The 17,544-nt window shown below is 41.7% G+C and overlaps 1 protein-coding gene across 1 annotated transcript in view; it reads left to right on the top strand.

Annotated features, from left to right (window-relative positions):
* LOC137642363 (uncharacterized) overlaps window positions 1-17,544 on the top strand; it is a 49,676-nt gene that overhangs the window by 22,262 nt on the left and 9,870 nt on the right. Inside the window, exons 5-8 of the mRNA XM_068374856.1 lie at window positions 9,710-9,900; window positions 10,556-10,647; window positions 12,385-12,524; window positions 14,951-16,075. Of these exons, the coding sequence (XP_068230957.1) occupies window positions 9,710-9,900; window positions 10,556-10,647; window positions 12,385-12,524; window positions 14,951-16,075 (1,548 nt within the window). The remainder of the gene's footprint in view (window positions 1-9,709; window positions 9,901-10,555; window positions 10,648-12,384; window positions 12,525-14,950; window positions 16,076-17,544) is intronic.

Below are 17,544 nucleotides of genomic sequence, written 5' to 3'. Positions count from 1 at the left end.
CATTCCTTATGTCCTGCTTGCAGGGTCTCTGTCTGTACTTATCTTCCCCTTGTGAGGAATACATGGAGTGGTCTGCTTCCCCGATATTCTTCCCCTTTGTATTCTACTGCTAAAGCTAAGAAGTCTGTTGGTTATCTTGCCCCCTCTTGAAACCCCATCTTCTGATTCCTCTCCACCACCCTCCTTGGCAGAATGCAAAGAAGGAAGTGGATGGTAATCTAATCCCATGCAAGCTCAGAGTAATACAGCGATATCTGCATCCCTTAAAAGAACAGATGTTTCTTCTAGTCTTGGCAGGCCTGAAAAACCTTTTTCAGATGACATTGCAACTGACAATACCCTAAGACATTATGGCCATCTTTAGAACTAGAAGGAATACTATCCAGAGACACTCGTGCATGCCTCAACTTTATTCAAGACAAAGTCACCATTGCTGGAGCCTGCTTTGTCTAGTGCACCTGAAGAAGAAGCCCTCGACTCTCCCAACTTAGATTGACTTTTCTGGCAGGGATAGGTAGTAAGTTGGCCAGGGAACCAGCCACCCGGTGAGATACTGCCACCTGAGTTGTTGGGCCCTTTGACTGGCCAGACATTACTACATTGGACCCATCTCTCAGATTATGGCTCAATTTTTCCTTAGACTACACATACACTGAATAGTGAATAGTCTGGCCTATTTTTTCCACTTCTCCTCTGTCGTCATACACTTGACCGCTAAGATTATCAAACAATTCTTCACTTAAGGAGTTAACTACTTTATAGTAATTGTTCAGTGGCTATTTTCCATTATGATAAGCAGTCTTCTTGGAGAAAGCCACTCCAAAATCAATCTATTGTTTTCCTGTCTTGGGTAGGGCCATAGCGTCTGTACTATGGTCTTGCACTTTCTTGGGTTAGAGTTCTCTTGCTTGATGGTAGACTTGGCACTATTATCTTACTGTATTTCTCTTCTTTGTTTTAATGAATTTTTTATAGTTCATATATGAAAGATCTATTTCAATGTTAATGTTCTTTAAATATTTTAATAGTTCATCTTCTGTAGTTAATTTTTCTGTTTCCTTTCCTCACTTGGCTATTTTTTCCAGTTGGAGTCCTTGGGCTTATAGCATGCTGCTTTTCTAGCTAGGGTTGTAGCTTAGCCAGTAATAATAATAATAATAATGGCTATCCTCACCTTTAGAGGCATCTTCTCCATCATCCCCTAGCCCTTTACTGACTACTCCTTTGTCGGATAAACAATCTCCTAACTTGGAAAGCTTTTATAGGACAAGAGGTTTCTCTCCAACAACGATATTTTCTCCCCTCCTATCAGGAGGTGTATAATTACATCCTCAGAGGAAGAATGCTGTTTTAAAGGAGTAAGTTTTCCTACGGGAAGCAAGAAGCTCATTAAGGGGGTTCTCCCTTGAATCTCCCTCGCCTGTGCATGAGTATGCTCACCCCTTGAAATTCACATTCATCATTGGATCTTACTCATCACATGCGCACATGGTTTTGAGCAATGCACTCAAAGTGACCACAACTCTGTGATTGCTCATTACCTGGATGTTGAACAGTCACTTCTATTGAGAGATTGCTCTCCTATTTGTGTATGCAACTTTGTAGCACTATTACTTCTGACTTCAAAGATTATCTGGCTCGCAAACATGCACGTCATGATGAGTGCTCTCCTATTCTATGTTGATTGTCTCTTACAGTGCGCCAACCTACAAGAATGTGCTCTTCTGAGAACTATGGGTCCCTATCCATGTGAATTTCAAGATTACCCCATAGGGTACAGTTTGCAGATGAGGAAAAGAGATAGAACATCACACTTAAGCTCCATCGTTTTCACACATGCAAAGTCTGACTGGACGAGAACTGGTGCATATCCATATTAGGAGTCGACACACCAACAGATGACCTCCTTCTTCTGATGTACTCATGCGCTTGCATAGTGGTTTTTGTCTGATGATTTCAAGCTACCCCTATCAAGGATATGCGCGCACATTTCATAACGAATGTATTCTTAATATATGTAATAAGGGTGTTATTGGAAGGGATTTTTCATGTACAGTATCCTTATAGATTCAAAGGAAAGCTCTTTCTATTTCTTGTTTTTCCTACATATGATCCCCAATGGGGAAGTCATTATATTTTGTTTCAGTACGAATCATTACAAAGTACTGTAATGCATTTACTCATCTAATTGATAACCTATGACACTGATAGGTTTGAGTAATGTAGGAAAAGGAAGTGTAGAACATAAAGGTATTTGCAATATTTATTGTAAGTTTTGAGAAAGTATTCTTAATATAATTTTCAAATTTATTGAAACCATCTTATAAAATTTAACAGTTTTTATAGTATAGTAAAATCTTTGTTCCGACGCGATATACAAACCTCTTAATCATTTAATATAGGAATTCACTTCAGCTCAGCTGAAACAGCCGAAGAGAAAGAAAACCAGGCAGTTGTGCTGATTGGTTGGTTTAGGGTTGGCCCCCCCCCCTCTTGCTTTCCCCATTCACTCGCTTCGGCTCAACGTGAATGGTTGTTCTACTCTCCGCTCTCTACGCTGCAGCCTTTTTCCTTCTGGTACTTGTGTTCTAGTAGTTGTGTGATTGTAATGGACGAGAAAATTACTCGTAAGATGCGATGTGTAGGCCGTGGCGGGCGCTGCAGTAGGTGGCTTTCGTCACCTTCTGTAGACCCGCACACGCTCTGCCCAACATGCAGGGGAAAACCTTGCTCTCAAGATTCTCCTTGTCGTGAGTGTGAATCCTGGCTGCCCTTGCAGTGGCAAGCTTTCGAGAATCGATGCAAATATAGGCGGAACCCTAAAGCTGCTTCTGCTTTGGAGAGCTCGCCTCTTTCGAAGAAGAGGGGGAGCCGGATGTAAAGTGTGTCGTCTCAAGAAACTTACCATAGTGAAGTCTGCTCACACCCTCTAAGAGTCGGAGGAGCGTGTGAGTATGATTTTGGGAAGCTCGGATTCACAGCCTGTCGGGGATTTTTCGGGTTTTGCCGGGGAAGCGGGTGACCTTAGCGCTTCCGTTACTTCGGCGATCTCAAGGGACACCTGACAGATTGTTGGACCGTCTGATATGGATGACGACACGTTACCTGGTAAGAAGGGGGGAACTTTGGGCATCTCTCGGATTATCAGGTAAGCCTGACTTGGATTTGTTAATACGCTGTTTAATTCTGGCGGACGAGATTGAACAACATTTGGATGACCTGATTGATGATATGAAAACTTGAATGTACTGTATCTGATTTTGCAACTTTATCAACTCCCATATTCCCTGATGCCCCTGATGTTGTTGACCATGTTCCTGTTAAAACATTTGTTCCTAGCAAAATGCAAACTTTTTAACAAAGGTAAAATAACTGCTGGACTCCCTGTTAAAACAAGGGGGAGTTAGGTTTTAAACACAAGAGATTTCTTTAACCACTGCTGGAAAAACCTTTACAGCTTCGCCCGCAAGTCAGTTAAAATTAAAATCTGCCAAAACTCCTACGGAGACAATATGTTTTCAGGTTCACTAAGTCCACCGACCACGGCTCTTCCTACAGACATGGCTCAGGTTGTTCATCCTCGTCCAGTATCGTCTGCTGTTGCCTCGACCACCGTTCCAGTACAGTACCTCGGAGGGGGCACAAGAAGAGGAAGCATGGGTGGTATTCCTCTTCTAGTTCCTCCTCCTCTCTCCTGCTCTTCGTCTTCATCTTCTGACTCTTCTCCCCCAAGGAGAAAGAGGAAAGTGAAGAAGGCCAGTCGCAGTCGAAGAGACATGGCACCCCGAGACACCTCTTCTCCGGAGGATGAGGGCGACGTGCGAGATTCCCGTGTTCCCCGCACTAGTGGGATTGTGCACGGCAAATCTCGTGCATGACAACTGCGCTTGAGGGCGTAGGTATCATCTCCCAGAGCATGGTGACGGGGTCATACTGCCTAGACTCGAATTGAACCGCTCTTGAGCGGGGAAATGAGAGTCCTGGCTTTGGCACGAGGAACCTCAGTTGTGGTCTCGTGAAGAATCCGTGGTACGCATGACTAATGACTACCTCCACGTGGGTAGGCACGCGGACCGACTCCACGACTCGTGTCGCATGAGCATGGAGCAGTCCCAGACAGCCACGCAACTCGGGCCGGGCATGGAGCCACCTCGCAGCCCAGCCCGCGGCATGGGGGCTGGTTGTGCACGACCAGGCCAGCTCTCGCACATACCAGCCACGCGAGATGCAGCCAACCCCCCATGCTTTCTGGCCATGTAACAGGTGATGCCGAGCGCACCACTCACGCGACTAACCTGTCTACACCTCCTGGTGTAAGCGCTGCAGTTCCCAGCGACCCCGCTCGTGCTCGAGCTCTTTCGGGAGCTTCGTGGAGCTCGCAGCGACCAGTCACACACTCGGTCACAGTGGGAACCTCGATGCGTTCCGTCAGTGATGAACCCTGCCAGGGTCCCTCCTTGACTCCTAAATACACGCTTGGTTTGGTCTTGGGGCCAAAGTGAGGATATTCATGGGGGATGTCATCACCCTTGCAGCATGTCGCTTCCCCTACACCTATGGATGTAGTGGGACCGAGGGATCGGCCACTTCCACGGCCTTCACCGGCCGTGGACACGGAACATCCCAAGGTGGAGTCACCATTCCTAGAGGTCATTAACCTCGTGCGTGAGATTAATGGCCTCAGGGCTCCTCCTGCGGTAGTGTCTGAAGATAAGTGTACAGCCCTGGAGATCCTATGGAGAGCTCCCGAAAGCAGTTCACGGCCTATCACACTACCCTGGTCGAGACAGGCTGCTTGAGCATTGGACCGAGTGAGTGACTAGATCGCAGGACCTGGTGACTCGCTTAGGAGCCAAGGTTCGAATGAGCTTCTCCCTCAACCACTCCAGCAAGAGAAGAGGTGCTATGTCACAGTCTTCTGTGCCTTGTCCTCTCCCTCTCGACCATGCGGTCGGAGTGCTTGCTGGGGGTTCCTCGGTTGAGAGCTTGAAATCCCAGTGTCTCCTTCTCGGCCTATAATATTTCAACTATGGAGTCCATCTCAGTAGCTGCTCTTAATGCTGCTTTGTGGCTCCACCACTGGTGTGGTACGGCCACAGTGTTTGCGCGGGACACCATCCTCGCTACCCCCGAACGCATGGAGCAGTACAGGAACCTGGCTTTGTCTGGTGCGAAAACTGTTGCTTTTCTCTTGGACCAGCTTGCTACCCAGTATGCCAATCTGATCCTCAAAAAATGTGAAACAGTAGCCACTCGTTTGGCGAGACAGATTGGTTTAGGAGAGACCCTGGCACTCAGGAACACTCCTATTAGAGCTGCAACTTCTCTCTTTCCACCAGAGGAAGGTTGGGCCGCGCGGGATAAATGGCGCCTCGACTCGAAGGACTCCATTATCCACCAGGTGCAGGCTGCGAGTTTCAAGGGACCTGGTCCTGCGAAACCGTCCACAGCCAAGCCTAGTCAGGCTAAGTCCACGGGAAGTAGCAAGGATACCGCTGGTCGTGCTCCTGTGCAGCCGAGACCTGCTCCTGTTGTGAAGGATTCTGCCCCCAAACAGACCTTTCAGTTCAGCTTCCTTGGGAGCTCCTCTACATTGGGGAAAGAGGGGCAAGCGAGGGAAAGGGAAACGCTGAGTTTGGCTTTCCCCTTTCCATGCTGCCGAAGGTAGGGGGATGCCTATTGCGCCATTGGGCAATGTATCAGCACCTCGGGGTCGAGGAATGGCTAGTGTTGACCCTTTGCGAAGGGTACAAGCTCCCATTCGTGCTTCATCGGCATCCCCTATCCTCCACTCCAATAGCGTTCCACACGTACGCTCCAACATCGCCAAAGGCTCTGGCCTTGGAGGTGGAGGTCCAGGAAATGTTGGAGAAGGATGCGCTAGAAATCGTACAGGATCAGTCACCAGGGTTCTACTGTCGTCTCTTTCTTGTCGAGAAGGCAACAGGAGGTTGAAGACCGATCATCGACCTTTCGACATTGAACAAGTTTGTTCAGCAAACTGCGTTCAAGATGCTGACAGTTCGCACTGTGCTGTTAGCCATTAGGCAGTACGACTTCATGCTTTCGATAGACTTGAAGGACGCTTACTTTCAAGTACCAGTTCATCGGTCGTCTCGAAAGTACCTCCGTTTCACTTTCCAGGGCACAGTGTACCAGTTCAAAGTCCTGTGCTTTGAACTGTGCACAGCTCCCCAAGTGTTCACACGAGTGTTCACGACGGTAGCAGCTTGGGCCCACTCGAGGGGCATCTGCCTACTGATGTACCTCGACGACTGGAACAGTTGATTCACGATCAACTCACTTCTGGAAGTTTGTTGCGATCTGTGGATCGTGGTGAACTACAAGGAGTCGAGCTTCCTTCCCAAGCAGAAGGTGAAGTATCTGGTAATACTGATCGACTCTGCAGCAGCTCGTGTTCCCTTTCGGGCGGATCCATCTCCACTCTCTTCAGTGGTGACTGAAGGAGCAGTGGTCGGCAGCCACCGATCCTCCCTCTTGTCCGGTCCTCATGGAACGCGAGGTAAGGGAGGATCTCCTTTGGTGGCCAAACGAGGAGAACCTCATGAGAGGGTTTTCATTAACCCTCCTCCACCTCAGTTCCGTCTGTTCACAGACGAGTCCACAGAAGGTTGGGATGCACACCTGGATGACTTAGTCGTGTCAGGTGTGTGGTCGGAAGAGGAGAAACCCCTACACATCAACGTGCTGGAAATGATGGCAGTCTCGAGAGCACTCTTTCATTTTCAGGCCCGTTTGAGAGAGGACTTGGTAGTGCTGATGAGCGACAACACGTCCGTGGTCGCGTACGTCAACAAGCAAGGGGCCACGCTCTCACGTCCCTTGCAGCACTCAACGAGGCAGATGTTTCTGTGGGCAGAGAGTAAACACGTAACCTTGTCAGCCAGGCACATTCCAGGCAAGAGAAATGTTCTGGCAGACGGCCTAAGTTGCAGCAACCAGGTAATAGGGGCAGAATGGTCTCTTCACCCTTGGGTCGTGAGTTGAGTACTCGGCCTCTTGGGAGAACCCTGTATCGACCTATTCACAACACGGCACAACGGCAAGCTTCCAGTGTTTTGCTCTCCAGTACCAGATCCCGAGGCTGCGTTCGAGGACGCACTGCAACATTCTTGGGATCTACTGGATTGCTACTTGTTTCCCCCCCTTTTGCTTGCTTTGCGCAGTCCTATCCTGGGTCCTAATAACCCCAGGACTCAGGATGACTCTCGTTACTCCACTATGGCCACACATGGAGTGGTTTCCAGATCTGTTGTCGCTCTGGTCTAGGCACCGAGAGAGCTACCACACTGGCCTAATCTAATTTGGCAACCCATGTTGAACAGGTAATACCAGGTGGTGCAGTCGCTCAGACTTCACACGTGAAGACTATCCAGCATCTCCTTAGAACGCGAGGCTTATCACAACTCACTGTGAGAGAGATGTCTGGATACGTTAGAAGATCCTCCTCTTCAGTCTACCAGGGGAAGTGGTTGGTCTTCTGTGATTGGTGTAGTGGAAGGGGTATCTCTCCAGTTGGAGCCTCTCTGGCTCAGATCGTAGACTTCCAAGTCTTTCTTTGCAGAGACAAGCTCCTGTCAGTTTCTGCCATTAAAGGGTACAGGTCTGCCCTTGCAATGGTGTTCCGTCTGAAGGGCATAGATATCTCTAACGCCCTAGAGATTTCTATGCTCATTAAGAGCTTCGAACAGTCTTGTCCCCCGAGGGAACTTCGAGCTCCCCAGTGGGATGTCACTTTAGTTCTTGGGTCTCTTACTCGTGCTCCGTACGAACCCTTGAGCCGTGCCTCAGACAGGCACTTGACCCTTAAGACTGTTTTTCTGCTAGCCTTAGCATTGGTGAAGAGAGTCGGGGAGTTACACGGCCTCTCTTGTAATGTCAATCACGCAGAGGGTTGGAAGTAGATCTCCTTAAGTTTTGTGCCAGAGTTTGTGGTCAAGACTCTGAACCTAGCGATCCACGATCCCAGGTTCGAGGCCTTCACTATTCCTTCCTTACCAGATGAGGCGAGTGGCGGTTCAGGTGAGAGGCTTCTCTGTCCCGCCAGGTGTCTCCGGCGGTATCCTAAGCGAACTCGGCATCTCGGGCCTGAATGTCGACAATTCTTCGTTAGCACCGGCAGAGCCAAGAGGGAGGTGTCGAGGAATACAATATCCTTCTGGATCCGTGAAACCATCCGCAAGGCATATGAGACTTCCTCAAGAGTCCAAGCACTAGCGAGGATTAAAGCTCACGAGATCAGGGGCATTGCCCCCACTCTCGCTTTCAAGAGAAATCTTGCAGTGGGCCAAGTGCTGAAGGCTGGCATTTGGAAATGCCAGACCACCTTTACGGCCTTTTACTTGAGGTATTTTACACACCTTTGTTCTTGGCCCTGTGGTAGCAGCTCAAGCTATTGCCTGACCTCTCCAGTTCCTCCGGGACAAGGAAGTCGCTTGTCTTTATTTTATGGTATGTTTGGCAGTGTGAAAGCAGTCTGCATGTGATCTGCTTTTCTCTCTGTCTCCTCCCTTAGAGCTCCATACATCAAGACAAGTCTTCCCAGGTAAGATTGCTAGAGTTTGTTTACAGGTATTCTCCCCCGTCTTCTGCTAGGCAGGGAAGACGGTGGATGTATAAACCCTTTGCCTTTTGGTTTTGGAGGTTCATCCAGTCACTGTGACCCTGGGATCGAGCTAGCTCCGCCCCATACCGCCAGCCAACCAACCAGCACAACTGCCTGGTTTTCTTTCTCTTCAGCTTTTTCAGCTGAGCTGAAGCGAATTCCTATATTAAATGATTACGGGTTTGTATAGCTAGGAAAAATACAATTTAGGACAAAGTCTCATATTAGTAGCATTTGCTATCACTTGGATGTGTAAATGTGTTTGTTTTGATTGGTGATGAAGCGTAAAAAAACAATTTTCTCTTTTAGGAATAATGTAGTGTGTAGGAAAAACATATAGAAACTTTTTATTTACTTTGCATTTCTAAAGATATAGTACCATTATCTTTGCATAACCAAAACTTATCCCATACAGAGGGGTTTGTGATTCAGCAGTTGCCTTATACCACTGGTATGAGGTCAATTAATTAAAGCTTGCCATAGATTTTAACCTCGTCTTTTCTATTGGTCGTCTTATATGCAGAAATATAGGTTATTTACATTTATTTACAAATTAACATACAAATATAATAGCCTTGTATAAATTTTCTTACAATTTTGTTTAATTATAATTGTTGAGAAAGTAGTAGTACCTAGAAAACCTGCTAATGTGTTCTGGCACCGTATTAAGTATGTTTTAGTTAGGTTTGTTTACGCAGTGATCTTTGTTTTCGTGAGTTTCGTTTGATTTATATTACTAATGTCTTCGAAGAGGTAAATATGAAAGTGTTAATCTCAGCTGCTCTTTTTTTATGTTATCCCAGATGTTGGCTATATATTGTAGTCCTGTATACAATTTGGCATGATTTTATGCCTCAGGAAACAGGTTTTTTCTTTAATGGACAATTAGCAATAATGGAGGTTTTGCTGTACTGTCCTGTTCTGTGTGTTACAAAATATGAGTACAGTACTATATGTATGTTTTCTCTTGTAATGATATAGCTTTCTTTAGGAAATTTAGTCTAATAAGTGTTCTATTTAATAAATTGGGTGCATCTGTAAATTAAAGTTGTATTAAAATTTAATTTTTTTCTTTTATCCCAGGTGTGTAGAGAATCCTGACATTTTTGAAGAATGCATGAATGAATCTGCTGAAGAAATTCTCAGTAACATTGCATGTGAAGCATATAGTCGATTATCACTACATGAGGATGATTTTGATTCATTGGAAGAAGATGCAACTTTAGATTTTCAATCAAATTCTCAGTCTAATGATTTTCGTTCACACCGTCTAGGTAAGTACAGGTATTCAAGTTTCACGTTGCTCATAGATGTTTTTATATTGTTTACATTACTGTATATACATTTTTTTATCTTTCTCATTTGTCTTTAGTTACTGGAGTACTTCTTGTTTCATAATGTAATAACTTCAAGGGTTTTCGGGATGCATATGAGAAGAAACTGATTAGGAACAGTCTCCTTTCAGCAGACTGACCATACAAATGACACTACTTTAAGCTCAAGTTGATTGAATGGTGTGCATTTATTAAAGAAGGATTAGTCAGATTATGTAATGTGACGCAGTTCCGGTAGGCCCTGCTGCTTCCTCCGGTGCCTTGGATGACCGCGGAGGTAGCAGCAGTAGGGGATTCAGCATTATGAAGCTTCATCTGTGGTGGATAATGTGGGAGGGTGGGCTGTGGCACCCTAGCAGTACTGAACTCGGTTGAGTCCCTTGTCAGGCTGGGAGGAACGTAGAGTAGAGGTCCCCTTTTTGTTTTGTTTCATTTGTTGATGTCGGCTACCCCCCAAAATTAAGGGAAATGCCTTGATATATGTATGTATGTATGTAATGTTCAGGAATTATTTCTGATGGGCTGCTAGAAGATTTTAAGTAATTGGACATTATTTTACTTTTTTGCTTAGTGTTGAATTTTTCCATCATTTTAGGACATTTAGAAGCTGATATAAATGAGTTAGAAGTCTGTCATCCAAGAGATCTCATTCAAGAGCCTTCTGAAGACTTGACAACACCCCAAAAAGTAAGTTACTTTGTTTTTTAACGTAAGCTATTTTATTAATATTTTGCATAAGTAATTTAAAAGCTCTATTTAGTTCAAATCTGTAACTTCAGAATCATAATAAAAATGAATTATTTTCATGACAAACCTTTAGGTTATAATTACATTGAAACTTTTTTTGTTCAGTGATATATTTACACTTTATGTTATGATTATCCTGTAAGATATTTGAAGTGTCAGAGATAAGTAAATACGCCTAGGCCAAAAGTGTAAAATTTGCCTAGAAAAATACACACGACAATATTAGGCAGTCTGCTCATGTGTGCACGTTTGGTATGTGTAGCATACGTGTGTGTGCAGGGAGCAATATTTTTGGATTCGAGGGAAGGGCTCACCAATGGTTAGTAAAATAATTATGAAATATGATAATGTCCTTTTGATACACAGAAGTTGGGAGAATTACCATAAAATTGCCCATATATATACATTTAAAGTCTGTTCAACCAATATCTAATTAACAAAAACTTTGAAGCCCGATTTTTTTTTTTTTTTTTCTTCAAAACAAGAAATTTTTGGAGAAAAATTGCTACTATTTTTTATTATTGTTTGATTTTTGCCGTTCAGACATAAAAAGATAGGGAATTTAAAGCCTATAGTTTGTACAGTTAACCCTCCGTCATCGCGTGGGTTAGGTAACAGACTGCCACAGTTAGCCAAAAACTGCACTAATATTGGTGTCTTATGCGAGTCAATTCATAACGGACATACAAGCAGCCATCTCTAAACAAATGATCACTTCCTACGTACGGTCAACTAACACCCTAGATAACTCTCTGTACTGTATTACATTGTTTTCATATGGTTTCTATCACTGTACTGTAGTTTATATTACTTTACAAAGCTTCAGTACAGGTTAGTACAAAAATATGAGAGTTATCACCGTGTCACCCCATGCATAAGTAACAACAAAACACTCTGATAATGGAGAGTTTATTACTCTAGTGTAAGTACAGTACGGCTTAATAAGCTAAGGGAAGTCGCCTTGCAACCCTACCAGCTAATATGTAGCTTGTATCTACTTACAGTATGGTATTTTGTATACAGTACTGTGCTGTAAATAATGTCAGTTGTTTTTTTCAAGGTATGCGTGAATGTTTCCTAAGACAATTACTGTGACAGTAAAGATATGCTTAAAAAGGGACTACATCATCACTTACCGTTTACAAAGTTCTACACAGCAAAATCTGGTGACACAAGATGCAATCTTTAAGGCACCATTATAATGTTCAGTAATGTATTGAACATGTTTACATGTATACATACTCTTACATACTCAGTACGTAACTAATCCTTACGTAACTTGCCACTAGTTGCTTGACGAACACTTGCGGGAGATTCTTTCGATGTGAAGAGAATGAGGCAGTCAGAACCAGAGAAGTGGCATTGTGCAAGGAGGGAAACGGCCCAAAGGGGCCGGGGTGCTAAGAAGCGCACGTAGTTTGAAAATCTCGGGCAGCGCGTTGCAGTCCTAACTGCATATATGTTAGAAAAATATGGATTTCAATATGTGGAATATTGAAACTGCAATGACGAATGTTTGACAGTATTGTATTCACTGTTCTAGTCTTTTACAGGAAAGTCTTTGAAGGCCGCATAGTACCTCCCCCTCAAAAAAAAAAAAAAAATCCTTCATTAAGACTCCCTTTTTTCCCCCTTAATCTTTCATGTCATAATCTTGGTTTATTGGATATGTTTCAGAAAGAGGCAGTAAGTGAAATTTGGTCCCAGAAACATGGTCATATAAGTAGACCTAGGAAGGGCCCAGCCACGAGTCAAGCATTCATACAAAATGGATTGCCCGTTAAACCAGTTGAACTTACCCCGGGGTCAACAGTAAGGTAAATTTCTTTGTTTATTGTTAGGGATTTCACAATTTTCATTATTTTGATTAGTTCATTTCTAATATAGTATTGGTGCTTTGTGTATACTAGAGATGCTTATCCATTGCTTCCTGAGTGCTCTTCTTTTAGCAAGCCTTAGCAACAACTGCCTGGCTAGATCAGATATGCACATCACTTTTGCTTATAGTTTTCTAAAATAAGAATTAATGATAAGTAGACCCTACTATATATAACAGGCTTGTTGCACTTTTATTCTGTACCATAGAATGATCTTGACCGGAATAGATTTTGATGCGGATAAATAACTAAAGGGTAACATGTATAATTACAATCTGCATTGTATATTTTGTGAAGGTAACTAGTATGCATAGATATTTTGATAATTAAATTTTTATTTTACTTTCACCCTTATATAATCTTATCATCATTATCAACCGTAACTAGTCTATTGCAGGACAAAGGTTTCAGACATGTCCTTCCACTCCCATTTGCTTATGCTCTTTCTACGCCAGTCTGTAAGGTAGTCAACGACTTATGGCCGGGATAGGAACCAAAGAAACAAGTCATAACTCAATCTGGCTGCAAGTCGAAATCATAATGTGAAGTTTCTGTACTTTTATTATTCTTTCTCATGATACTGTAATCATCTTTGTCATATTTTATTAATATTTCCTTACAGTATATCATTATTTAATTTTCTTAGTTCATAGTATATCGTATGCTTTATGAACGCATTTTTGTTTTTGTTTACCTTTGGTTGGGATCAGCTGATCTGAAGGTCCTACTACAGTATCGAGAATGCGAACAAACGAATAACAAATATTGTTTTATATAATTTAATTTATTCAAAATATCTTCATAATGAATATTACATCAACACCATTATGTTATAGGACATTATAGTTTTCATACAGTTCGTTTATAGCCATTTTTATTAGTTATATGAATCTCTCTCTCTCTCTCTCTCTCTCTCTCTCTCTCTCTCTCTCTCTCTCTCTCTCTCTCTCTCTCTCTCTCTCTCTTTCTTTAATTTTTACTCCATTAAGTCTTCATTTTTCTTTTGACTTCACCAAAAGGAAATCACTGTTTGAAAAGCTGTAAGTCGTATGTCGAACACTACCTGTAAACGCAAATTTTCTTAGCACGTCAATCCATTGTCTTCTCTTCCCTCTCCTGCTTCTTTTGCAATCTCTAGGGACCCATTCAGTTTTTCTTAATGTCCATCTATCATTCTCATTATATGTCCTACTCGTGTCCATTTCTTTTTCTTACATGTTGAAATATCCTCTACTTTAGTTTGCTCTCGTATCCATGGTGCTCTTTTCTGTCTCTTGGTGTAATTTCCATTATTATTCTTTCCATAACTCTTTGAGTTGTAACTAACTTATATTCTAAGGCTTAGTAAGGCTTCAAGTTTCTGATGCTTAAGTTAGTACTGGTAGGACCATCTGATTAGATACTTTTCTTTTTAGTGAAGGTGGCGGTTTATTTTTCATAATGGGATTTTGTTTACCAAATCCTCCACTTCCCATACTTATCCTTCTTTTAATTTCAGTCTCATGTCCCACATATGTATATTCATTTAACAATCCCCAGAGGTTTGTCCATAGCCTTTATTTGTTGTCTCTGCATTGTCATTGAACATTAACTTGGTTTTAATTATATTGATTTTCAGTCCTACATTTCTTTTTTTTTTTCTATTCAAATCTGTCAGATTTTGTAAGTTCTCCCATGATTAGCTAAACAGAAGTATGTCATCTGCAAATCTTAAATTGTTAGGGTATTCCCCAATAATATTAATTCCTAAATTTTCCCAATCTAATTTCTTTAAAACTTCTAGCCATGCTGTGAATGATTTAGATGTGGTCTCCCTGTCATATCCTTTCTCATTCAGGATTTTCTCACTATGTAGGTTTAGGATTGCTGTACTTCCTGTTCTAAAGTAAGATTCATCTATTCCCTGTCTTTGAAGTGATTTTATTACTGCTGAAATTTTAAAAGAATCTAAAGCTTCTCATAGTCTAAATGCAGAACACAGTGGTTTGTCCTATTCTATTGATTTTTCCATTAGCTGGTTAATTACTTGGATGTGGTCAGTAGTTGAATACCCTCTTCTAAATCCAGCCTGCTCTCTTGGTTGATTAAAGTCTAGCTGTCTTTCTATTTGGCCTAATATGATCTTTATAAATATCTTATATATTACTAAGAGTAAACGTCTTTGTTTCGCTTTTTGTAAAGTATTATAATGATGAAATTTTTCAAAGCTGTAGGTATACATTATTCTTGTACACATTTTGTGTAAAAGGTCAGCAAGTTTTTCTACTATGAGATCTCCATCTTTCATTATTAAATCAGTCGTTAGGCCATCTGCTTCTTTGCCTCTTTTCATGTTTTTTAATGCTTTCTAATGCTTACTATTTCAGAAAAATGAAAAAATCTCCTAAAGGAAAAAGGAAGCTTCAATACTTTCAGAAAGAAGCCAAGAGACCTGAAAGTTATAAAAAAGAAGCTGCTGATGAGGATATGTTCATAGAAGGCAGGGGTAAGAGATTATGCTCTCGTCCAAATAGGGAGCCGTATTTAGAAGGTAAAAGCACAAGCTCAGGATGCCAAGATTTGCCAGCAACGCGATCAGACTCTTCAATTTCATTACTTTCTTCAGGAAACGAGACACCAGCCGGTTCTCAGGTTATGCATCCAGTGACTTTGGAGAAAGAATCTTCATTGAAAGAGATGAACCAGAGAGAAACGTTCACTATCTCGGGTGCTGCTGAATCTATTTCAGAAGAAATGGATGGGCAGTTCTCTGATGAATTAGTTTCTTCTGATGAAGAGGATATTTTAAATGAATGGAGTGAAAGCCCACAATTTACTACCAGGAATTCTTTCCCTAGTGGAGATGAAAAACATATTGATTTGGATGTTCAGAACCCATCGCCAAAATCTCTGAAATTGAGAATAAATTCAAATGGGTTATTTTCCTGTTTAGATGAGTCACAGCTTTTGGCATCTAGCTGCCAAGGTTTAAATACCTTTAATAATTCGCAGAACAATTTTTATGTTAGATATAAACCCCCTGATAACCATTCATCAGTTGCATCTTGTGATGGTGCATGTAAATCAGAGGAAACCCTGTGTAGTTGGAAATTTCCCTGCACAAATAGATCAAACATTGCCTCGGAGCATGATATAGGTGAATGGAGTTCAGAATTTGACACCTCGGATTCTCAGTCTGAATTTTCTTCTCAAAAATCAGGAATCTTTGCGTCAAACGACTTTCGAATGGCGAATAGGAACTCTCAAGCCATAGCATCTGAGATCACCACCCCCAAGACGGTGAAAACATTAGAGTTGCAATTTAATGAAATGGGAGAGGATTTTTTTGCAACGCCTGCACAAAGAAGAGCTGTGGGGACAACGCAGGAAGAAGATGATTTTGTTACTCCTGTTGGAAGGAGTATGATGTTTTATTTAAAGGAAGCACCCCAGAAGACAAGGAAGATTATGCCATTCAATTATAAGCCAAAGTGTCGACGCAGTCTTGTTAGGTAAAGTATCCTTAATCAGTTTTTATATAGTTTTTTATAGCACAAAAGTTTTTATTTTCATACTGTTCTTCAGGTTAGAAAATTTAGTCTGTTAAATAGGAGGGAGTAGTTTTGTCTTGGATGCGTTATCTGCATCCTCATTATTATTATTATTTCTAACTAAGCTACGACCCTAGTTGGAAAAGTGGATGCTATATGCCCAAGGACTCCAATGGAAAAAAATAGCCCAGGGAAGTAATTAAATAAGGAAATGAATAAACTACAAGTACTATATATGAAAAGTAATAAAGAATTGAGATAGAATATTTTAAAAACAGTAACAACATTAAAACAGATCTTTCATATATAAACTATAAAAAGAGACATGTCAGCTTGTTCAACATAAAAACATTTGCTGCAAATTTGAACTTTTGAAGTTCTACAGATTCAACTACATGATTAGGAAGATCATTGTGTAGTATTGATCCTCATGATGGAGAAGGCCTGATGTAGTTGCCTTCCTCTCTATTCTTTTTAAATTTGGTGTTAACCCTTTTACTCCCAAAGGACGTACTGGTACGTTTCACAAAACTCATCCTTTTACCCCCATGGACGTACCGGTACGTCCTTGCAAATAATGCTATTTAAAAAATTTTTTTTGCATATTTTTGTCATTTTTTTAAGAACCTGACCTCTCTATGACAAAAATTAAGGGTGTTAGAGCAATTTTAGAAAAAATATACTGCAAAATGTGCTTGAAAAAAAATAACCCTTATGGGTTAAGGGTTAGAAATTTCCAAATACCCTGGGGGTTAAAGGGTTAAGCAACAAAACTCATAAAACTAAATACATCTAAATTTATGTATGGTTGTGTGAACCCATCGGAAACGTATCTGCCTGGAAATATGCTAGACTGGGGTTTGAGATCCGCTTAAGCTCGATAGCTTCTTGTAGTGTCCGCAAACTCACCATCCTTTTTTTGAGACATCAGTCATTGCCTGGTCCTAGCTTGGGTGGAAAGGAGTACTTGGGTGCTGATCATATGTATATATGGTAAGTTTTTAGGGCGTCGTCACTCCCTCTGCCCTCCATAAGTGGCCTTTCAACATGACTGAATTAAAATTTACGGAAAGGTATTGAGAAACCTTATGTGAAACATTTTACCAATTAGTTTATTAACAAAAGGCTATTGTAATGATCTTCTACATATCTTAGGCAATGTAAAAAATGGCAAATAGATTATTAGAAGTCATATTAAGTGGTGTGTTGGAATGACATGCAAGTACAGTAGCTGTAATATACTGTATAAAAAATCTAAATTTGTTGTAAACGTTAGAAATTAGCTAATTTTTGTCATTATTTGAGGAGGTTATTTGATAAAGGTCATTTGTGTGGTAGAGACGTCAGGCAATGAGAGCACAGTATACTAAAGTAAAATAAAATAATGTAAAACTTAAAGTACGTGTCATCTGGGTCTTCCTTCTTAAAGA

This window comes from Palaemon carinicauda, chromosome 6, assembly GCF_036898095.1.
Source record: "Palaemon carinicauda isolate YSFRI2023 chromosome 6, ASM3689809v2, whole genome shotgun sequence".
Taxonomy (NCBI): Eukaryota; Metazoa; Arthropoda; class Malacostraca; order Decapoda; family Palaemonidae; genus Palaemon; species Palaemon carinicauda.
This window is presented reverse-complemented; position numbering and strand designations above follow the sequence as displayed.